Source organism: Siniperca chuatsi, linkage group LG17 (assembly GCF_020085105.1).
Source record: "Siniperca chuatsi isolate FFG_IHB_CAS linkage group LG17, ASM2008510v1, whole genome shotgun sequence".
NCBI lineage: Eukaryota > Metazoa > Chordata > Actinopteri > Centrarchiformes > Sinipercidae > Siniperca > Siniperca chuatsi.
This window is the reverse complement of record NC_058058.1, coordinates 16,367,240-16,389,851: the sequence shown is the minus strand read 5'-3', so window position 1 is coordinate 16,389,851 and position 22,612 is coordinate 16,367,240. Positions and strand designations below refer to the sequence as shown.

Genomic DNA, 22,612 nt, shown 5'->3' with positions numbered 1-22,612 from the left:
CACAGGAGCAAACTGTCTCTGTTGTGATATCAATTATTGCATCTGTAGGACAAGCTAACTTTGATAAGACAATAGCAGTGTGCTATCAAGGAAAAGCTATTTGATCCAAGGAGAGGGAAGGGCTTCCCTTTGTACAGACTTATCTCCTCTTGGCCTAAAATCAAGGCTGCAGGCTTGGCTGCATTCCTGGCCCCTTAGCTTCATGCATCCACAGCCAAACCCATCTTAAAAAAATGTGGTCAGCTAGTGGGATTGCGAGAGTGTAAAAACATTGTTATGACTTGTAGTCCCGTTAGAGTGAGATGAATTATATCTTACAGTAGACTGATATAAAAAAAAGACAAGCAGCCTTGCCAAGATTCCTGTCCACACCCTTTCAGTTCACAGCAGAGAGAAGGGCCTAATAACCACTTAACCATGAAAGTAAACTATCAAATGTGTCACATCAGAGGGCGTAATGATAGCACAGTGACACACAATGGGGTGTTACAGAATAATGACATTTAATACACCTCACATACAGCTAAACTGTTTTTCACTGAATCCACAATAATATCACATGCAGTTTGCTAACACTGTGAGAGTATCGTTGATATATCGTGGTGTGTGTGTGTGTGTGTGTGGGGGTCGCCGTTATCAGCTTCCTCATCATGCAACCGCTGGAAAGAGTCACGCTGCGATATCAACCCCACAGCTGCTGTTACCCAATAGAGCAGCTGAATAGAGAGGAGCGGGGAAAGTGGGCCGAGCTGCACACCCCCAAGGCTTTATAAAATTCCCTCAGACATCCGCCTTGCGCCGCACGTTATAAACAAAGCAACGCTTCTGCCACTGCAACAATTTGCGCTGTTTGAAAAGAGGAAGGAGAAAAAAAAGTTTTTGTGGACTTTTTTTTTGGGAGCGTTCGCCTCAGGACAATCAGAAGTTAAACCAACAGGTAGGTTTCTGCTTCAAGTAATAAACGTACTTCATTGTTTTCCTTTCATAACGCACAGAGCAAAACATTTCACATACACGTCAGAATGTGTTTAGATTTGTTGCGTATATTAAGGAAATGCAAACCTTGCGTTATTACGTGAACACACGTATGTTTTTGTGTATTTATAAAATCATGTGGCATGTATTTTTATAGTACGGTAAGGCACTCCTGTGTGTAGCATGTAACCAGGTAGAGGAGCTTAATCAGAGAGCAACATGCTCTACACACGTGACACTGGAAGCACACACACACACACACACACGCACGCACGCACGCGCTCAAGCAGGAATCTTTTAAGACAAATGTTGCACATAGTATGGGAGCAAAAATTTCATAACAAATCCTCTTTGCTTTCTAGCCTTGATATTAACAAAACAAACAAAAACATGCACGAGGTAGGGGGGAGGGGACAGTGCTTGCAGCTGGCTAAATCAAAATATGAAAAAAATTGTGTTTATTAAATTAAGGACTTAATGGCAGTCTGCCAAAAATATCAAGCATACCCTCCATTGTTTGCTGTAAAAGAGCTACTACAAACTACAACACTGCTTCCTGACCTGTTTTCAGGCTGTTTAGTTTTCCAGCTAAAAAAATCCAGTCTTCAGTCCTGTCTAAAAGATGATGGACCTGATCTCAGAAGGTCTGCTGAGCTGTGGCGATACATGAGGATACATCTCACAATAAACAGCAGCAGCTGCTTGAACCAGTGATGGTGTCAATGGTTGTTTTTGAGCGGTGATCCCCTCAAACCACCCTGACCCCCACTCACCAATTTACTGTAGCAATAGAGACCCCCCCCACACACATCTTTTACTATCTGAAAATGTAGGTCTGTGTCAGCTTAGTCCAGCAGGCCTGCTGCTGCTGTGCCGATATTTCAGAACCAGGGATTTGACAGATTAAACAAGTTCCCAAAGATTAGGGAAGCAATCACTGCCGCAGGCTCGTGGATTTAAAACTATATGGAGGCAATGGAGGAAGGATGGCCTGGCCTTGATTCTGGTTCCCTAGAACTGAGGCTCGCTGTCCAAATCTAATCAGTACATATGTTTCTCTCTCTCTCAGCAAACAGAGAAAGAGTTTGAGCTCATGCTGTTTTGTAACATGGATGTTCCGGTTTAAAGTAGTGTGTTGTAGCTCTGGATTTACTGAGGAAAACAAACACTAATGTGATATGTAAGCCTGCATCAGCGTTGCTGTTGTTTTCCCTCTGCAGCTCAAACCACATTATCTCACTGTCAAGTGAAAACATTGGATTTTCAAAAAGTCTGCTTTTCAGTAATCAACACATAAAACCTAATCATGAGAATTATGGTTATTGTCAAAGCTTGGAAGAGTAATGGATTATTAGTTAGATGATAAGACCAGAATAATATAGTCATGTAAAGGCTTTATTGTAGCGCATGTTGTCACGGGACTTTGGGTCAACAAATTATGTTTATTTCTATATCTTGTTTCGGAAATAGTGGAACCGTACCAGCCAGTATTTCACCGAAAAGTACAGAGTTTGCATTCTTTGTTATGCAGCTGATTTTGGGCTACACATTTTAGGTCATCCAGAGCCTATATCCTCCCACTGTTTCCTGTTCATGATTGCATAACACATTCTCACTTCTGCCAGGCCAACGCTGTTGAATAGTTGTGAATAGTAGTCAGTGAATAGTTTGTTTTCTTCCTCACAGCCTGACACTTACTAAAAAATAAAAATCCAATAGGGAATATGCATGTAGGAACTGGTTAAAGACAATGTGCGGCTGTTGCCAGTGACACCAAGCCAGTTTAAAGAAAGCCCCCCTGCTGCAGCAGCAACATAAAATCCCTGTGAGAAAAAGATGCACTGCAAAAACATCACTTCTCTTTTTATATATTATTTCAGGCATTTGGCAGCTTACTGAAGGAAAAACATAAAACTCCTTTTATTCTTTGTTTTCTTATCATTCATATGTATATTTTAAATATAGCTATGTTTTTCCATGCCAATCATTTGACATACATGACTCTACATCTATGAAATTTATTTGACAAATCATGATTACATAAGAAATTTCCAGACAGCAGCACTCATATCTCATTGCTTGGGATGCGGACCCTGTGGGGTTAAACTAACGCACCTCCCTCCCTTCCTCCCTCCCTCCCTCCCTCCTCTCCTCTTGGCCAGGTGAAATATTTGCTCAGCAAGGCGAACGGTTCGAGGCACACCGCTGGTGTAAACAGCAGGTGACCTGGTTGTCTCAGCAAGACTCTCTCTCTACTGCCAACCTGCTAACAGGTGGTGATGGTGGCCAACTACAGAGGAAGTCTGCACTCTGTTTGTTCTTGAGCTCTCTGGGCTGGTTTTTACGTAGCAGTGTTTGAAAATAGGCTTAGAGGATTCCCCCATGTTGATGCATGAACTGATTTTTCCTGTTTTTCTCAAACCACCTGAGTTGTTTCATGCCTTCTCTCACATGGCTGTGGAATGTCAACGGGGGCTGATTTCTTGTCCTCTTCCACAAAGCTCCTGCAGTGTGATGGCGGCCATGTTTTTGAAGGCAGAAAAATGAACCTGTTGTTTGATACTCCTCTTCCTCTGTGCCATTGTGTGATCCGGCTGGCTCCGGTCTCTGTTCTCCCAGTCAGAGGAGCATGTGTGGACGTGTGTGTACGTGTGTGTGTCCAGGGCGTTTTCTGCCAGACAGTCATCATCTCCACATTTGAAATGTAATGAATCACTTCCTCCAAAAAACCACCTGGCTCTGACGGCCTCGCTGCAGTGCTGTAGGTTGATGCTGATTTGTTTTCTGCTGTGGCTGTATACAAAGACAAACAGAAAGACAGAGAGCACAAAACAGATGGAAGGAGCAAACATAGCGACTGACACCAAGCAGAAACCGAGACAAATAGAGAAAAGTGACAGAATGCACAGAGCTAGAAAGCCAGCAGAGGGATGAAAAGAGGCTGGGATCTATTGATGGGAACCAGGGTGTCCGTTGCTTCCTGTGTATGGATGTATGTGTGTATGTGTGTGTATATCTGTGTGTGGGTCATTGAGCAGGGGGGAGAGAGGAGGGCAGGGCCCTGGCTCTCAGGAGCCACTGGTGCCGGTGGACAAAGAGCCCTCTTGACTGGCTAATTTGATTTGCATGCAGAGCCGCAGCCTGCCCCGCTTTCCTCCAACACAGCATCATGGTCCACAGCACAAGCAGTCGCCTGGCTTCTCTTCACACTCCCCTTTTCCTTTCTTTCTTTTTCTCCCTGCCTTTCTCAGTCTCTTTCTCTTTGTCTCTCCCTCTCTTCTTTTTTCTTTCTCTTGAGTCTTTCTCATTGAACAGGATGTTAGTGTTCTTTTTTAAAAAATATGCTCCCAGTTTTGAAACTGTTATCAAGGTGGGACTGCTTCAGTTTTCGGTTCTGTGGGTAATCAACTCAGGTTGTCTGTGAGACTTTCTCTCTGTGTGTCTCCTCATCTGTCCGACTGTGTGTCTCTGCTGGGGAACAGTTTACAGGCCCATTATGTGGTCTGCATGTTAGTGCAGTTCACAGCGCCAGTCTCTGCATGTTCCTGTGTCTGTACATCTGTGTGTGTGTGTGTGTGTGTACCTGAGTGTGATCAGGTCTGTAATGGTCTCTTTTTATTTGCTTTGTGTAGATCAGAAACACGCCCACTCCAATGTTCACGCAATCTGTCATTTTAGTAAAATGAAAAATAACCCATACAAGTATTTTGTAGAATCTGGGAAAGCCAAATATTTTACCAAACCTTTTCCCCACATATTATCCAAACACATCTTTCCTTTCGCAACCTCTGAAACACAAGTTGAACCTGTCACTCAGTAACTATTCTGATCTCTCTGCCCACCAGGCTCTGCAGCTCTGTGAAATGGATGACATCCAGGTTGTTGAGTCCAAACCCCTGCTGGTTGACAAGGAACTACCGGTATGTATTCTGAACTGAACCATGTCAAATAGTGTTTGAAAATAATTATCAGAAATGTGTTTTGACCTGCTCGAGTACTATATCGCTCAGCTTTGCATGATTTATACCTGACGAGTTGCCTGTGTGGTCCAGTAGTACGTCTGTGGTTTGCTGCATATACGACTGAATGAATGAATACCACAGGTGCTGTTCAGAAAGAAATACACGAAAATTATTGTAAATTACTTATATATATATCTCCTCTATAATTTCTGACATTGTTTTGGCAAAAAATCTGAACCATCAAAGTAATTCATTCAATTCATTATTTTGGTAATTAAAAATCAACCACTAGTTGAACCATAGAGTGAAAAAGGATTTTAAAAGGAAAATACACCATAAGATATTTCTATATCTGCCTCACAGTAGATATATGAATTTATGAGTCATAGCTCTCTCAAAGTAAGTGCGCATGCACCAACGTGCATGCTGCCTGTTGCCGTTGCTCCGTCTCGTCGTCTTACTTTTTCAACTACCTTTCTTTTTTCTTTAAAACTTGAGTACCTTTTGTGTATCCCACATGGTCTAGCGGTTAGGATTCCTGGTTTTCACCCAGGTGGCCTGGGTTTGACTCCTGGTACTTCTGGCACTCAGACTTAAAGAGTTTCAATAAAGTATTTCTGATTCGATTCTGAAACTAGTAAGAACTGGGAGAGAACTTACTAAAATTTATTGTTCAAGTAAAATAGATAAATAAATGGGACTGAAATCATAATCTCCTTGTCAAAAGCAAAAAAAGAAAGCATTTACCAATCAGCTTTACTGTGAATATATGAATGTTTACAGTTTACAAAGAGGTAAAATACTGTGCATTTCTGATGTTCTTCCAAAATGTTTTTTTTAAAAACCAGATTAGAATTCACTTACATGAGTGGACATAGGTAGGTTTGTGTGAAAGTTTCTGTGCACCACAAGCTCTGAGGGTAGTTTGCTGACCTTTGTCCTAATCGTCCTACCCATTCCTTATAACACTGAGTTCTACAAACAATACTGTTCTGTCATTGATCAGTTGTCCTTTGTAACTATTATTATACTCAGATGACAAAGGTCATATGGATGTGAAAATACATTCAGTGACAGGATGATGCCCTCAGGATATTTGATTATAGCATGTTAGCAACACTGTAATTGCATTAGTTCTGTATTTTCATTACTCTGTTCTTTTCTTGCAGGGCCTGAGAGAGGCTGTGCAGCAGCTTGTTATCAAGGTACGTTTACAAAAACACAGGTAATTAGATCTAGCATTTATTACTCCCAGTTTTTAACCCAGCTTTATTATTTGAAGCTTGTGATGGCAGATGATGCCAGTTACTGGTTGTACACACCACAGATGGTTTTATATTATATTTTATTTTTTTTTAGCTTGTCGGGTACCATCTAGTGGTTAAAAAAAAGAAATACTCTGCCACTAATCAACACAGTTGATGCAGTGGCTCATCTATCTTGGTGATGAGCTTTCATCCGCTGTGATTTTATTAGGACTGAAATCTAATTGGGCCTCCACTAATTCAGTCAGCTACTGTAAGTGATGAAACACACTTTGGACTGGATATTGTAAAATAACACAGCTACTTTCCTCACTTTCCTCTCCAGCACATTGACACACTCACACCACACATTTTGGTTATTACATGGGTGCTGCTGAGTCTGGGGGCCTCTCAGCACGTTGGACAGCGCTCAGACCCTCACAGACAGAAAAAAGTTGTTGATCTTAAATGTACAGTGTCAGTATGAAGTACACATTCATCCATCCTAAAGAAATGTGTTGACCGTTACCTCAAACACAATGGCTGGAGTGTGTGAGGTCGGAGTGTGTGAGGTTATGGATCTTCTGGTCTCTGTGGCGGCTAAGCTTCCAACAATTAGTGACATAGGATTAGTTGAGGGTGACGATATTGTGGGTTTGCTCCTGACATTGATAGTAAATGTATATACACAAACACTGGAATGCAAATGCATCGCCTTTCCCCCTTTGAGTTTGGTAGATGCACACACATGCATTCACAAATGCAAGTGTGCACTTAGGCACACACACACGTCACGTTGCAGGATTATCTTGCCTGTGTAGCCTTTGTGTCCTGTAGAGGGTGGGTGGAACGAGGTGAATCCTTAGATGTTTACGTGTACATTACATCCAGTAAATAGGTTATACGCCTTCTAAGATGTTCCTCCAGAGCAGATCCCATGCAGTCAAAGCTGGTTTGAAAACTACCCAATAGGTCATCTTGTGCAGTGTGCTAGACCTGCAGGTCAGGTCACCATGGGGCAGATTTGTGTTGGGTTTTTTTATGATTCAATCTACACACAAACAGTTTGATTTCAAAATGTTATTTTGGTGAAAATACTGAAATTTAAGGCTGTATACAAGTTTATTTTTTCCATAATAACAAAAGTATATGAGAGCAATATTTTTTAGACAGGAAGTTGCTCTCAAGAGTGTGTATCTAATTTTAGAATAAAATTCTTTAAATATACACTTATCAGGACCTTGAAATAAAATTAACATTATTCATGTAATTTGGGGCAATATTTGTAATTGCAAAAAACTTGAATAAAAAAAAATATTATTTTAATATTCTTGAGAATTAACAGCATTTAGGCCTATGAAATCTGTTTGTGGAGTATTTTCAGGAAATGTTCATGACAGTCATCAAAAGTCTTTGTTTAGTTCTTTCTAGCAATGGGAGACAGTTTATTGCTAAAACTAAGATTTTAGTTTCAGTCATTATTTTGGAAATGTTTTCCCCAAATATCACTGAATAATGACTGCTGTCTTTCCCACTGTTTTCTCACTGATCACACACCCATACTTACTCATGTCAACCCATTAGCCAATGCCCCTCTGTCTGACATTGGCTGATCCAATTTAGGGATCTCTTCATCTAGAGTTAGCTTGTTTTGACCAGCCTGCAAGGTACCATGGGAGGCCGGGAGCTTAGGCCAACTGGTGTAAGCGGGGGTATAAAACACAGCTCTCAGAGCAGGGCTAAACAACTTCAGAGACTTACCAACATTTGGATCTATAGCCCAGGGAGCCACTGCGACTACACAGTAGCGAGCAGAGTTGAACTCCTCGCCTGCAAAAATGGTTCTGGAGGATTCTGATGTGGAAATGATTGTTGCTGAGCTTGAAGTCAGCGTGAGTAGACTAAAGGCTTTATTGAAATGTTTGCGCTGAGTAGTTTCCAGTGGATTTGTTGGATTGTGCTGCCTGCTGTTGTTGAACAGTTCTCTAAAAAGAGAATAATTTTATATTTGTGTTTTGTGGCTTCTTGGAAGGAATGGACAGTTAATAAGAGGACAATTGTTAGATTGGTTTGGCTGTTTTTTTTTTTTTAGTTTGGTTGTAGAGTAGTTTTAAAAATTGAAAGAAAAAAGCTTTACATTTTGATGGCGTTAAGGAAATTTCTTCAAGTAGATGAGCCATGAAACATTTTGTGAATGCATCATTGCAAACTGAAATTCAAGAATGAAGATCCTGTGGTTAATTGCAGTGGTAGTGGTGGTAAAGATTCAGGTTTGACATATCACTCTGTTGCTGGACATAGTGTTGAGGTGCAACATATTTCTCATCTTTTTGAGCTCAAAGAATTCTTTCTTTTTCTGAATTCTTTGATGTGTTTTTTATGCACACATTTTATGCTAAATTTGGTCTTGTTTTGCACCTATAGGAGCATGATGTGGAGACTCCTCATGGACGAATCCACTGTACAATGAAGGGGGTTCCCAAGGGTGACAGACCAGTCATCCTCACCATCCATGACATTGGACTGAACCGTAAGCCTAGCTCCTTATTCAGCTCTAGCAAGTCGAAACATCTGTTGCCATCTGTTGTGTTTTGAATTACCGTACCACGTGGGATCAGATTAGGTTCACCAAGCTGACTTTATATTGTTAAGTCTATTACATTACAGTATCTAAACTCTTTCAAGCTTACTGACAGATTTTTATGACTGTGTCACATCTTGCAAGACGATGAGGCACTACACCTGCATGTTACACAAAAACAAACCCTGCAAGTCGTACACTTCTCAGGTTACTTGAGGTCATTTCTGCTTATCAGCCAAGGATCACTTACCTCCTTTTTCCAGACAAAACCTGCTGGAACACGCTCTTCAACCATGAGGACATGTCAGAGATCATGCAGCATTTTGCTGTGTGTCACGTTGATGCCCCTGGGCAGCATGAGGGAGCTAACACCTTTTCCACTGGGTGAGCCAGACACACACACACACACACACACACACAGTCACAAACACACACACACAGGAACTTAATGTATGTCAAGCAGTCTGTGACCTTTAACTCGACAGGTAGATCACTGCGGATGTTCTTAAGACGACCTAATTTGACAAGTGTTTTGTAGGAACAGGTGTTTATCTCATTCAGCCTAATCTCTGCTTTGATGGCGGGATTTTGCCTCATGTTAACGCTACCTGAACTGAACATGATAGAAAAACAGATGAACATAGATGGCTATTACAGGCTGATATGAACAACAAGTAGCAATATAGACCAGTGATTAGATAGTGGTTATTATTAAATTGTTAATTAAAGGTTTGTAACAATATGTTCTTTGTTTTCCAGATATGAGTACCCTTCTATGGACCAACTCTCTGAGACCCTCCCACTGGTGTTAAAGCACTTTGGGTAAGTTGAGCTGCAAATCTTAAATTTGACTGTTTACACTCAAATTTAAGATTTTTTCTAACCTGTTGTTCTAACAGTATCCATATATGTTTGACCGCAGGCTGAAGAGTGTTATTGGAATGGGCATTGGAGCCGGGGCCTACATTCTGACCAGATTCGCTGTAGGTTTCCCCCTTCAACTCTCAATCAGGCTTAATAATTATGAGTTTTAATCATTTTAGGATTAGCAGAGCCAGTTAATGTGTTTCTTCTTTTTGCTGATTTTGGCAATATAATGCTGCTTATTGCTTGAGCCCGCTGAGCCATAAAAGCCTCAGGAATGTTCCAGATCAGCTCAATACTAACACTGTGCTCAGTAGGAAGTCTCACTCTGTGGACACAAGGCCTTGCTGCAGCCCTCTCTGTAACTAAATCAAGTGTGCATCATTGCACAATATATTTTTTTTATTTAAAAAGTATTTACCCAGGAAAGCCTTTTTAACATTGAGAGACTATCCTGGCCAAGATAAGCAGCAATAACAATGACTTACAGACAGGTAACACAGAATGTGCCACACAATCAGAATGAAACAGAAATACAATTATAAAATCATTGTGTGTTACAGTAATAAATCACAAATTTCATGTTGCATGTGTTTTAGCTGGACTACCCGGACATGGTAGAGGGCCTGATGCTCATCAACATCAACCCATGTGCTGAGGGATGGATGGACTGGGCTGCACACAAGGTAACACACACAAACCCACATTAATACCTCAAACATACACCCTACCTTTTAAATAATTGTCTGAAACATCACCAGAAGCCAACTGGAAACTGAGAATTTTGGACTGGCAGAGATAACAAAGAGAAAAAGCTGCATTAAAACTAAATGTAGTTGTTATTTCTTATTTCAGATCAGTGGCTGGACTCATGCCATGCCTGACATGATCATCACCCACCTCTTTGGAAAGGTACAGATTCAGATTCTCTTTGAGTTTCTTATGACTTGTTGAGTTTCTTATTTTTACTTAAATCTCACTACACTGGTACAGGACAGTGTGGTGTTAACTAGCTTTTCTAGATCTTTAGGTCTCAGTGAGTTAAACAGATTTTGTGTTTGGTCACCACAGGAGGAGATCCACAACAACCATGACCTGATCGGAACATACCGCCACCACATCCTAAATGACATGAACCAGTTTAACCTGCATCTCTTTGTCAAGTCCTACGAAAGGTAAAGAAAACACATAAAAATCAGTTGACATGAGTGAATTTTTAACTAGACATTCCAGGGCTAAGTAAAGTGCAACCTACAATACAACAGGTTTCTTCTTTCATAACTTTTAATTAACAAAAATTGGAATTTGTAACATATGTCTCTCTTTACAGTCGGAGGGATCTGGAAATTGAGAGGCCGGTCCCTGGAAGCAGTATCAGAACCCTCAAGTAAGTTGTCAAGAAGCAGCAATCAAACATCACCTGCTGTATGTTTTATTTAAATCACTTTATTATATTAAATATAATATTTCATCAACGCTGATTTGTAATTGAATGTGTTTTTTCCTTATCCAGGTGCCCTTCTCTGCTGGTGGTTGGCGACAGCTCCCCTGCTGTAGAGGCTGTGGTGAGTTGAGGCACAATCTCTGACGTTCACACAGCCATTAAAAACAAGGCTCTAATGCTAATGATTAGAATTCCCACCACCGTTTACCCAGCTAACTTGTGCTGGACCTGTTTTCCATTAAATTCAGTCACCTGTTTAAGCCCAAGAGATATGCAAGATTAAACGCTTAAGGACAACAGCTTAACATGAGTTAGGCAAGAACAAAGTTGGGAACAGAAATCAAGTGACGCAGAGTAGTTTTAATCTGTTAAAGGTAAGAGACTCGTATGACTGTTACTGCTTTTTGCTGCAGGGAGGCACCCCAAATCCCCCAAACAGTGTTAATGATTTGTTAGCATTTATTAGCCATAACCAGCAAAAACCTTGTTTTAAATGCATTATCTTAGCCATAGCAGTTTATATATTCAACCTGCAAAATATGGCCACTAATCATACAAGATACGCTAAATAGTTCTATTTGTACCCACAGGTTGAGTGCAACACCAAGCTGGACCCGACAAAGACTACCCTGTTGAAGGTAAAGGCCTGTTTCTCTCCCTCTGTCCTGCCCTCTCCTGCACCTCCTGTCTCATACACTCATTCAGATTATAATAGCCTTGATGGAAACGCATCGGCTGATAAGATTCCAGTGGCTCAGCATTTACCTGGTGACATATTAACCAGGGATAGGAAGGCTGGATGCATACGCACGTCCCCTCTGAGGACGCAGTCTGCTGAAGCTGACCTACTTATGTTGGCCTATGGCAACCTTTTATGATCCACAACTGAAACCAAATGGCTGTTAGGGCTAAAATGGGTGCCATTTATTGGGGTTAACTGTTCAGGGTCTAGAGGAACACTGATTGGAGATAGCAGGGACAAGGTGTTTGGCGTGTTGAAAATGGGACACATGTCGAGAGTAATGGGGGGTAATGGCTTATGTCCACTGCTGTACGAATGTACAAGCACCAACGTACTAAATGCTAATGGGCTCTTTTGTGTTTTCCTTCCTCTCTCCAGATGGCTGACTGCGGAGGCATGCCCCAGGTTGACCAGGTGTGTATGCCTGTGTTTGCGAGACACTGTTAATATTGTAGAGCAGGCTGGACAGGGCTGGATAATCGGCGCAGAGGGTCAGGTGGATGGCATAAGAAGGTTACACTTAAGAGCATTAGCAAGTAGCAGACATGAACCACAGTTGTCAGGTTATAATCCTCCACTCTGCACAGCACCTGCTCATTAGCAGCTGTCATATCTCAGACCCTGAGCAGTAAGTGGCTGGATGAGAGAGATAGATAGAGTCTGTCAATGTTGTGTAAACAAGTGTGATAATTAATGACAAGTGAACTAATTATCTCCCCACTTGTGTTTTCCTTCTTTGCAGCCTGGCAAACTGACAGAAGCTTTCAAGTACTTCATTCAGGGCATGGGATACAGTAAGTACTCAAGACATGCAGTATTTTTTACTTTGGTGACCTGCACTTCTCAGGAATGTTGAGGTTAAATTTGCCACTACCAACAGACAATTCTATACAACACCCTGCAAAAGATGAGTTTTCTGCCACCTTGTGGCGAGATGAAGATCTTTGGGCTCACAGTTCATATTCTCCTCCTCACCTCTTGGTGTTGGTTAATAAATGACCCTCACTGGGGTGTAACTTGAACTCAGCCTAAGGTGAACTCCAGATGCTAATTGTACTACAGAGTGTGCAGAGAACAGCAGAGGAAGAAGTAATCAGATTCTTTACTTTACTAAAAGTAGTACCACTCGAGTAAAAGTCTTCAAAACTGCACCAAAGAAAAACCACTTAGGTATTATCAGTGAAATTTACTTAAATTATAAAAGTAAAAAGACCCACTGTTCAGGTAAAATGGTCACACATACACACACATACACACACACACGCGCACACACACACACACAATTTACTGAATAACAGTCAATTGTATAGTATGCTCATTATATGTTTTATAAATCTTAATCTGCAACAAATAACTATAGCACTCAGATGTATGTTGTGGATTAAAAAGTACAATATTTCCCTTCTGAAATGTTGCGGAGTGGCGGTATAGAGTAACATGAAATTAAAATACTCAAGTAAAGTACAAGTACCTCAGAAATTTACTTTCTTTTTCTTTCCTCCACTGGCTCATATTAGCACTAGAATAATATTCAGTCAAAGCAGTACATTTACTAAATCCTCCTCCTCCTCCTCTTCCCTCAGTGCCCTCTGCAAGCATGACCCGCCTGGTCCGCTCCCGCACCGCCTCCGGCTCCAGCGTCACCTCCTTCGACGGCAACCGCTCCCGTTCCCACACCAGCGAGGGAAACCGCTCCCGCTCGCACACCAACGAGGGCAGCCGCAGCCGCAGCCACACGGCCGAGAACCAGCGCGGCCGCTCCCACACAGGCGGCTCCATGGATGGCACGGCCAACAGCAACGTGGACCAAGCTGTGCCCAAGTCCACCGAAGTGTCCTGCTAAGTGAACCTCCACTCTCCAGACACCCACACCTCTCAAGGTCCCTTCGGCTTGTGCTGCGCTGCCTCTAACTGACACACACACACACACATTCCTAGGCACATACACACCGATGTGGAGAGGGAAACTAAGATAGCATACCTGGAATTGTAAAAACGCACAATGGACACTCACCTGCAGACTATTCAGTGCAGCTGAGATGACCCAATTTGAAAATAAGATGTCTTTTGAGTGGGAGGTCAGGGTCAACTGTATGCCTGTTTTGTCATTCTGAGGGACTCAAACGTATCTGAACGGAAAATGCTCCTGAGTTCCTTGGTCAGGTGAGTGTGTAGTTAGGGGCAACGCAGCCTCTGGGGACACCGAAGCAGAGAATGTCGGAGAAAGCTGTGGCTATGAGTATACCAGCTTGTACATGTATCTCTCATAATTTCTCATACATATAAAAAATTGTTTTAATTTCCATTTCTGCATTCCCTCACCCTGTTTTTATCCATTTTTACCATATTGACACAGCTTTCTCAAATATACCTGACTGTAAATGACTGTTTTCTGTTCTCACTGTAATTGTTTAATCATTTATTCCTTATTTTCCATGTTTGACGTGTTGTTGTTTGAACGTAGGAGCAGATTTGTAGATGTGGAGAGAGAATGGGGGGGCACTTGGATAAATAAAATTGGCAGTTTGCCTCACAAACTGCTATTTAACTTTGAAAATTAAGGGACAGATTTCAAGCATATTATGTACAGCAAATAATATTGTTTCATCTTGCCAATGTCCTTTATTCTTGAGTTTTTTTCAAAACATTCTCTGTTATTTTAATAATTATACATCCGTTCATTGGTGAACATTTTTTCAAGAATCAAATTATCATTTTTAGTACATTCCAATGAGACTGTATGTCATTAATCAAAACACATTCTGAAACAAATTCAAAAGCTTTATTAATGGATCATGGCTTCAGACAAAAAGTTTATTTTCCTTTTTTTATGATGATTTCTATGCAATCAAGCACAATGGAACAAAGATGTGCCATGGAATTGTTCACTTTTTAGATGTGATGCTCCTATGTGGTTGTGGATTTTTGGGTGAGTGAAGTGATAGGTCCACATGTTAACATGAGGATAGCCATAGAACTTACCTGACACCTTCTACTCCCATATTTTACTTGCACTACAGCAACATTTTGCTTTGTAGAACACATACACAGCTTTGTAAAGATGCGATGCACAACCGTCTAATGCTGTAGAAAAGATTTAAAAATGACATAACAGTTTGTATTTATTAAAAAAATTACAATAAAAAATGTGTAACTGATCTTCCCTGATCCTGTCATCATTGCATATTTAAACATGTGGTCCTAAAATAAGGCGTTGTCTTTGGCATCTCAGTCCATTTCTGCCTTTTTAACATATATCATTAAGGAAAATAATTACAGTTTAGCCTTATTATCTACTTGTGAGTTTAAAGACAGACAATGTTTGACTGAAAAGCATCTCAAGAACATTACATGTGTTATTATATATGCAAAAAGCTACATAAATAAATTAAGCCTTCAATATTTCACACTCACTGGATGAATATTTTTTTTTCATTTGCAAAGCAGTTCCACAAATATTCTTCAAAGACACATCATGCTTTATGAATCCATTCTGGAGACACATAATATATTTCATATTTACAAATTTTTCCAATAGGAAAAAAGACCATAAGAAAATCCCTTGTACATAATCATACACATTACAAATACAAAACATTGCATGAGAAAAAGAAGCCAGAAGAAAGTCAGGATGCTCCCACAGGCAAAGAGCATGATTGACACCTGTTAGTTCATGACTTCTGGGTAACCATAGTAACTCTCCAGCTCGGCGAAGATGTCGTTGGGGTTTTTGCAGCTGAGGTTGCAGAAGCAGGCCTGGACCCACATCATCTTCCAGGTGAATCCCGTCCCGTTAGGACACTCGAAATCTACGTCGATGGTTTTGGACTTGTAGGGGATGCAGCAGCGTTCGTCTGTGCAGACGCCGCAGTATTTGGGCCTGTACTGCTTCTTGCTGGTGCAGCCAGAGATAGTGAGGTTTGAGGGCTGTTCTTCTCTGTAGATGTTCAGACATTTCTTTCCCGGCTGATGGAGGAAGGGAGTAGAAAGTATGTAAAGTCTGGGAACCTTTTTAACACCCAGTTTTTATCATGCAGTCATTGTTTGACTTAAGATATGAAACAAAATCACTACCTTGATGTGTTTGGTGATGTCGACCTCACAGGGCCGCAGGTTGCAAAGGCGAGACTCTTTGACCAGCTCACACTGCTCGTTGGCGTTAGAGATCCTCATGGACAGGCTGCGGCCACAGGTCTTTGAGCAGGGGCTCCATGAGGTAGTCTGGGTAATGCAGTTCTTGTGCCAGCTCCTGGTCTCAGCTGGGGAAGCTGGATCAACATAAAGAAGTTCATTTTTTATACACACTGATACATCTTGGGTCTATTCAAAACTTTGGGTCATGCAACTTAAGGAAATTTGAACAAAATAAAGATGCTGACTAATGCATACATTTATGTAAAAGATATCAACATACTGATTTAAACTGACAACAAAGAAAAGTCAAAAGCCCTGAAAACTGTTTGAACCTACTGTCTCTGTTTTTAATCTAAATCTTTAAATTGTGTTTGCCTAGTAATCTGGATCTGATTAGTGTGTCCTTAAGCAACACAAAGAGATCTTCTTTCACTTTGTTCCCTCTGCAGCACTGCTGCACTAAATGACAAAACTGGACATGATTCAAAAACATTGTGAGGGCTTCCACAGGAAAGGATTGGTCTGTACACACACACACACACACACACACACACACACACACACCAAAACCTCATGATCCTCCTGGACAACAGACTGCACTCCCACAACTACAGACTGTTAACACAGCTGCTGCTATGTTACTTAAAAATCCAATTATAGCCTTGCACTATTGGAACACAATATATAAATTATTTCTTCTATAAAATATGTACTTGTAAATTAGCACAAATTTATTATCAGAAATATCCAAAGACTTGAAACCATATGAAGATAATAATAATAAGATAAGATAATAAGATAATAATTTTGGCCTCTTACAACCGTTTTTTTTAACATGTAAAATACATTTAACCTACAATACTTGACGCATTTCCTTTGATTTAGCTCGCCTTGATGTTTTCAGACTCAACCGTGAACTGTGTTGCACGTCAGTGAGCGGAAAGGAAATTAGGGGATTTGGCAGCTGCTATTAGGAATTGAAATTCAAGGAGCGTTTGCAAGATAAAGCCCAACTCCACCAAGTAGAGTATACTACCACCCCCCTCGCAGTGTATATCCAAGCCTACCTACCTTCTACTGCGTGTCGCAGCGCCGTCTTGCGCCCTCTTTTGGGTTCATCACAGATCCATTGCTCACAGCACTGTCCCCGGACTTTGACCCGGCGTGGGGTTTGGCACCACACCCTCGGAGGCTGGGACTCTGTGCACAGCGCCACGCAGCCGATGGCACCGTTCACACACACACACTGGTATTTACAGCTGGGCTTGAAGCTCTGCCCGTTACGGTAGATCACACCATCATGCTCACAGCCTGTTCCCACCATATCTGGCAGAGAGAAACGAAAAGCAGTCACATATTATAGAGACAAGCAAGGCAAACTGCAAACACTTGAAAGCTATATTAATGTCTTTGCATTTATAATACAACTACTTATAAATATTCTTAGAAGTAATAATCTGTGACATTGCAGGCTAAATTACATTCTGGATTGACACTTTCTGCTCCAGCCTGACATCACACAATAGCAATCAAAACCTCAAACCAGTTAATGAAACTTTTTCCATTAGCTACTGTACAAATATCAGTGTCAGACAAACTTTCTTCACCACAGTTTGTGTGGAGTAAGTAAAAACCTGCGTAGTTAGCATGAGCAGCAATAGTAACTATAACAGAAAATAACTTCACCTACAAAACCTGCATCCACAAAAATGACAAAGATGCTCTAAATGATCAATTGTAAAATACATTAAAATAAAACATCTATTGACTTACCGCTTTAAACATATTGTATTATGATCACATTATTACAGCTTGAACCACAAACTCTGCCTACTTTTTTTCACAAGTGGCTATATTGTAATGTACAACCCAAAATTCAGTATTTTATTGTGAAAAGTGAAACATAAAAACATACAAAAACATAAATTAGATTTAGGCACAATTTTGAGCTAAGGTTAGGACTAAGTCTGTGGCAAGTGGAGCTTAATAAGAATATCTTTAATATTAAAAGCTTTTTTTGCATGTCCAAGAGTTGGATATTATTTCCCATGTGTAAACACCCTCAAAACTCAGACTTTTGATGTCAACAAGTCACTTCCATATGTGGTTTGTAATATGATCCACATTACAGCTGTGGACGTGCAACTGTTGTCATTGTATCGGTGACAAAATGTCTCATGCAACTACAAACTACTAAAATAACAAACAAAAATCAGAGAAGGTGAAAGAACGCATGCATGCAGCTGCCTGTGGTATCAAGCAGGCAACATTAAATGCATCAATATTCAGATTAAGCGACTCCTGTGTTGTTACCAGGACAACAAGTGTTGATAAGGCAGCAAACACCTGCTCTACTCAAATCCAATCTTTCCTGCTGTGTGAAAACTGTTGTTTGTTTTGTCGGCTTTGGTGAGTGACACTTACATGCACACACTCCTTTTTCGTACCTAGGCTTGTCCGAGCTGTAGTCACAGTACAGTCCCTTGTGGTAGTCGCATGTGTCTGCCTCGTTGCACACCTCGCCCACCTGCCGGGCGCAGGTCCTGCAGCAGTCACAGCCGTCCATGAGGAGGCTCACGCCAGGCGGACAGGTAGGGGTGACCTCGGAACACTCGCAGGGCCACTTGCAATACTGCGTCCGGTTGTACGGGTCCGCAGCTGGGGATGTGACGGCTGTGGCAGGCGGCATGGCAGTGGAATTCTGGGAGTAGGCCTGGAGAGAGGAAAGTGGACAAATGAAGCCTAAAAGATGGTAAATGTTTAAATGGACTGTACTTATATAGCGCCTTTCTAGTCTTTCTGACTACTCAAAGCGCTGCAACAGACGAGCTCAACAACAGCTTTCTTACATTCATTACACTGAAAATACATTACTAGCTTTGGTCACACAAAGTCATAGGCTTCAGTGGCTACTCTTTCTCTGTTAGTACAAAATTACATGAAAGGTATTTGACCCCCTGCAGAGAGGCAATATTCTTAATATCCTTAATCCTGAATTCTTTCATATACAGTCCTCTTTGGTAACCCTGTCTCAGAAACACCTCTGCTATGCCTACATGGCAGCCTGCTAACTTCTGGTCATGCTGTGCAATAAATCAAATAGGACTATAAAAATGAATTAAACACCCAGCGGTGATAATCTCATTAAATCAATGACAACGTCTAGTCTTGTATGTGCTTAACACGCTGGAAGTGTTCCATCATCATATTTAAAATCTGCAACTGTGCTGAACTGCTACAAAATCCTGCCAATGAAAGTTAATCAACGTCTCCCCCTCAATGTGTTTTGACTCTTACAAGCTGCTCTGTGAAGCCAAGATCACACAGTAAAGAGCTCTGCAGCTCTTAAAAGCAGATGTTCTCTCTGAAACAGGCCACATGAGCCACATTAACAGCCTAGCACTTGGAGGTTAGTTTTGGACAGTGGATGCATGAGTCTCAGCAGAGGAAACGTTCTCACAACGAATATAACTTTTTAGAGGCCAAAATTAAATTCTGCTTGTTTTGAGGACATGGTGTGCTTGAGAAAATGCCGGAACATGATCTCCGGGTCATTGTTAGTGAATGAGACACTGAGATTTGCTTCTTAGGCAAAGAAAAGTTACATTACATTAATGCCACAAATACTAAAACAAAAACTGCACATCCTTAAAATTTTAATGGAATTAAAAATACAGAATATGTCCATTTTCATTTAATTCACATGAACTAATTATAAAAATCATAATTGCCACACTATACTGGTTTAGTCATGGAGGCAAACAATGCACTGGAGGTCCAATATTATCTATATACTCATAAATCATAATATCATCCATATGCTTGGAACAGCAGAGCACTGCACTTCAGTAAGGAGCTTCTGATCTGTGAAAGACACACATACATGCATGTACACTTAATCTGCAATTATTTGTGAGGAAACATGTTTAATCATCTTATGCAAGTCTATGTCATGTCCCTGAGCTGGTTCTCGCCACTTCAATGGAATTACGGCCACATTAGTAACTGCTTTGCACAGTGTTGAAAGCTAATGCAGATAAAAGAGTTTTCATCACGGCCGTGCCACTAAGCTATTCCCCAGAAGAGTTAATTTAGCCTGCAGCTATCAGGCTAATTTACAGAGAAGGGAAAAAAACAAGCACAGCTCAAAACCTCATAACGAAGAAAGGAGAGCAGAGAGAGAGGGGGTGTTCCATAAACTAATCATGAAAACATGGAGTAAGCCTCATGCAATCGTCATCCTGAAATCGTTCATCTTTGCTAACTAAATTCAGCATGATTTTATTTAAAAAGTCTTTAATCACTTTCAGCAAAGGGCGGTGTAACGGAGCACTCAATGAATTACAGAAACAGATATTTAAGAAAACTTGAGCAAAGACTACAAGCAGAGAAAGACGCTCAAATAATTTGGTGATCTCAAAATATTCAGATTTTATAAATTTAGGCTTAAATATTTATGACACACCCTTTCAGTCACCTCTTTGAATGTTCTCCAGTGTGACCTCAAATAGCTGTCATGTTTTGGTGATGGCCAGTTAATGAAAGTGTTTTCTCTCTGTTGTGAGAAGTGTCAAGGACTGATGACCCTCCTTGATCTTTTACCTCCTGTCAGCATCTGGTCAGATCATATGACCTCTAGAAAGATCATATCATATCAGATCATATGACCTCAGCAAACCCTTCCTCAGAGAAGTGGGAAAACATTTGAAAAATAACACTTTTTCCAAAAATGCCAAATAGGGGGGTGGAATGGACAAGCTGTCACTCAGGTATTGTTTTCTCAAATTTCCCTCCAAAAACTTGTGAAATTTAAGAGCTTTAAACAGTTGAAAACATGTTCATACTTCAAAAGATGCTATGAAAGTAAGAAGAATGTGATGAATTGCATTACTACATTACATTATCAGCAAAAATGATAATAATAACATCCCACTGTATTAATATGACCTAATTTTAATATTCAACATTTTATCACAATAACACCGTTTGGAAGGATATTTTAGTAGCCTACATTGTGACAATTAATTACTTTTCCAGTTGCTAAATGGCTTTAAAAAGTATTTGAACAAAACTAAGAATCAGAATCAGAATCAGAAATACTTTATTGATCCTCGAGTGGAAACTCTTTCGTTACAGCAGCTCACTATCACGTCAATGCACACAGGAATAAGGTGTACTAATAGAATAGAATAGAAATAATAAAAAATAAGTCTGCAACGAGACAATTATTTCTAGTTTTTTTTTTTACTTTTACCCAAGCATCCAATTTCCAAAAGCTGACTGACAGATAGATAGATGATGGGGGTCTGTGGAAATAGGAGATACAGGTAATCATTAATTAAGCCTTTAAAAAAAGCTGCTTCCTATATAACCACGAGGTGGCACTAAAACATAACAAACGATGGAAAGTGAAGTTGCAGTGGGGCGGCTGCCAGCATCTCACACTGCAGGCTTAACCCCGGGATGATTGATGACAAAAAATGACTTCTCTTCAGAGATATCAGACATTTAGAGAGAATAATGGGGTCCAGGTCACCCAGCCTATTCAATCAAACTTACCCTGTCCCATGTCAAGAAAACCTTCCATAGTCAGCAGAGACTTATCTTTTTAGGCCAAATCTACTGAGTGACAAAGGAAACCTGTAATACGTGGAAGGATGTGCTATCCGTAGGATGGTATCTATCAGGCTCCAACAGGAGGAAAACAGCTAATCAAAACAAGTTCATGATATGGTCACTTTGATTAAACATTAAGCAGTAGATTCTATAGGGATAGCCAACTCATTTCAGTCACTAAAACTTTCTGTGAAGTATTACAAACATACTTCAAGCCCCTACAGGACGTAACTAGGGACACTGATACTATTAAACGGAGATGCATATTTTCAGAATAATATTAATTCACCTCACCGCTCCTCTGCATCCTGAAAGTGAGATTAGTATGCAGTTTGCACATTAATGTTTTTTTTTTTTTTTTTATCTATCTTCCACCCCACCTGTTGAATCCCGGCTGCAGTTAGAATCCACAACAGGAGCCAACTCATCACTGGAGAGGAACTGCAAATGCATTGAATCCAGAATTAGTCCCGTTTTAAACGCTCAACACGCCGCTCTCCGCAGGTGTGCTACATCCTCGTCCCGTCGCTGTCATCTCCGTGCACCTCTGTCTGCGTCCGGACCGGGGCTGACAGCCAGTTAAAGAGTCCGTTCTGACGTAAGGTCTGAAAGGACGAGCCCCGCATACTTCTGACGGGGGACGGTTTCTTTTCTTCCCCTCCGCTCCACTCTCACCCGATCCTCCTCCTCAGAGCACTGGCAGCCCCGGTGGTTTGGGCGTGTCTGAAACCCAGAGACACTCCAGGCAGAGGTCCCTTTGACACTTGAGTTACTGTCGCTTCATTTAAGATTAAAGGACAGGTCCAGATTTTTTTCGAGTCTATCTTAAAACAACACTCACATGCCTATATGTATATTTAAATGGTTATTGGTGGCTTTAATAATTTCTCCTCTCCATGCTGGCCCTGAGAGATCCTTTCCTGACAGGGTTTCAATGTATGTGATGGGGGACAAAATCCACAGTCCTCATTCTGTGCAAAAATACATTCAAAAATCAAGCTAATATGCCAGCTTCAGCAGTCTCAGTTATTCACATCACTTTTTAGCGCA

General features: G+C 40.9%; 2 protein-coding genes across 3 annotated transcripts; one reads left to right on the top strand and one right to left on the bottom strand.

The window, feature by feature from the left end:
* The first annotated feature begins 671 nt into the window (after window positions 1-671).
* On the top strand, window positions 672-14,970 carry ndrg1a (N-myc downstream regulated 1a). Of its 2 annotated transcripts, XM_044172449.1 has the most exons (16): window positions 672-937; window positions 4,821-4,895; window positions 6,107-6,142; window positions 8,606-8,711; window positions 9,026-9,146; window positions 9,522-9,584; window positions 9,685-9,745; window positions 10,226-10,312; window positions 10,482-10,538; window positions 10,698-10,801; window positions 10,957-11,013; window positions 11,140-11,191; window positions 11,661-11,708; window positions 12,191-12,226; window positions 12,555-12,606; window positions 13,396-14,970. In XM_044172449.1, exons 2-16 carry the CDS (start codon window positions 4,839-4,841, stop codon window positions 13,653-13,655), a joined length of 1,197 nt encoding a protein of 398 aa, XP_044028384.1. In that variant the 5' UTR covers window positions 672-937; window positions 4,821-4,838; the 3' UTR covers window positions 13,656-14,970. The 2 variants fall into 2 exon arrangements, with proteins under 2 accessions (XP_044028384.1, XP_044028385.1); XM_044172450.1 differs by lacking the exons at window positions 672-937; window positions 4,821-4,895; window positions 6,107-6,142 and adding an exon at window positions 7,919-8,073.
* On the bottom strand, window positions 14,573-22,273 carry ccn4a (cellular communication network factor 4a). Its single transcript, XM_044172451.1, has 5 exons — window positions 21,943-22,273; window positions 18,371-18,659; window positions 17,018-17,272; window positions 15,887-16,080; window positions 14,573-15,778 (listed from the first exon to the last, which is right to left on the bottom strand). The coding sequence occupies exons 1-5, from the start codon at window positions 21,988-21,990 to the stop codon at window positions 15,479-15,481; spliced, it is 1,086 nt and encodes a 361-aa protein (XP_044028386.1). The 5' UTR covers window positions 21,991-22,273; the 3' UTR covers window positions 14,573-15,478.
* Window positions 22,274-22,612: the final 339 nt, after the last annotated feature.

Excerpts from the sequence above, each read along its gene's own strand:
- ccn4a (XM_044172451.1), bottom strand. The coding sequence starts at position 21,990 with ATGAGTTGGCTCCTGTTGTGGATTCTAACTGCAGCCGGGATTCAACAG. Across the intron at positions 16,081-17,017 it reads GCTGCGACACGCAGTAGAAG|CTTCCCCAGCTGAGACCAGG; the intron begins GTAGGTAGGCTT and ends ATGTTGATCCAG. Across the intron at positions 15,779-15,886 it reads ACATCACCAAACACATCAAG|CCGGGAAAGAAATGTCTGAA; the intron begins GTAGTGATTTTG and ends TTCCTCCATCAG.
- ndrg1a (XM_044172449.1), top strand. The coding sequence starts at position 4,839 with ATGGATGACATCCAGGTTGTTGAGTCCAAACCCCTGCTGGTTGACAAG. Across the intron at positions 9,585-9,684 it reads CTGGTGTTAAAGCACTTTGG|GCTGAAGAGTGTTATTGGAA; the intron begins GTAAGTTGAGCT and ends GTTTGACCGCAG. Across the intron at positions 12,607-13,395 it reads CATTCAGGGCATGGGATACA|TGCCCTCTGCAAGCATGACC; the intron begins GTAAGTACTCAA and ends CTCTTCCCTCAG.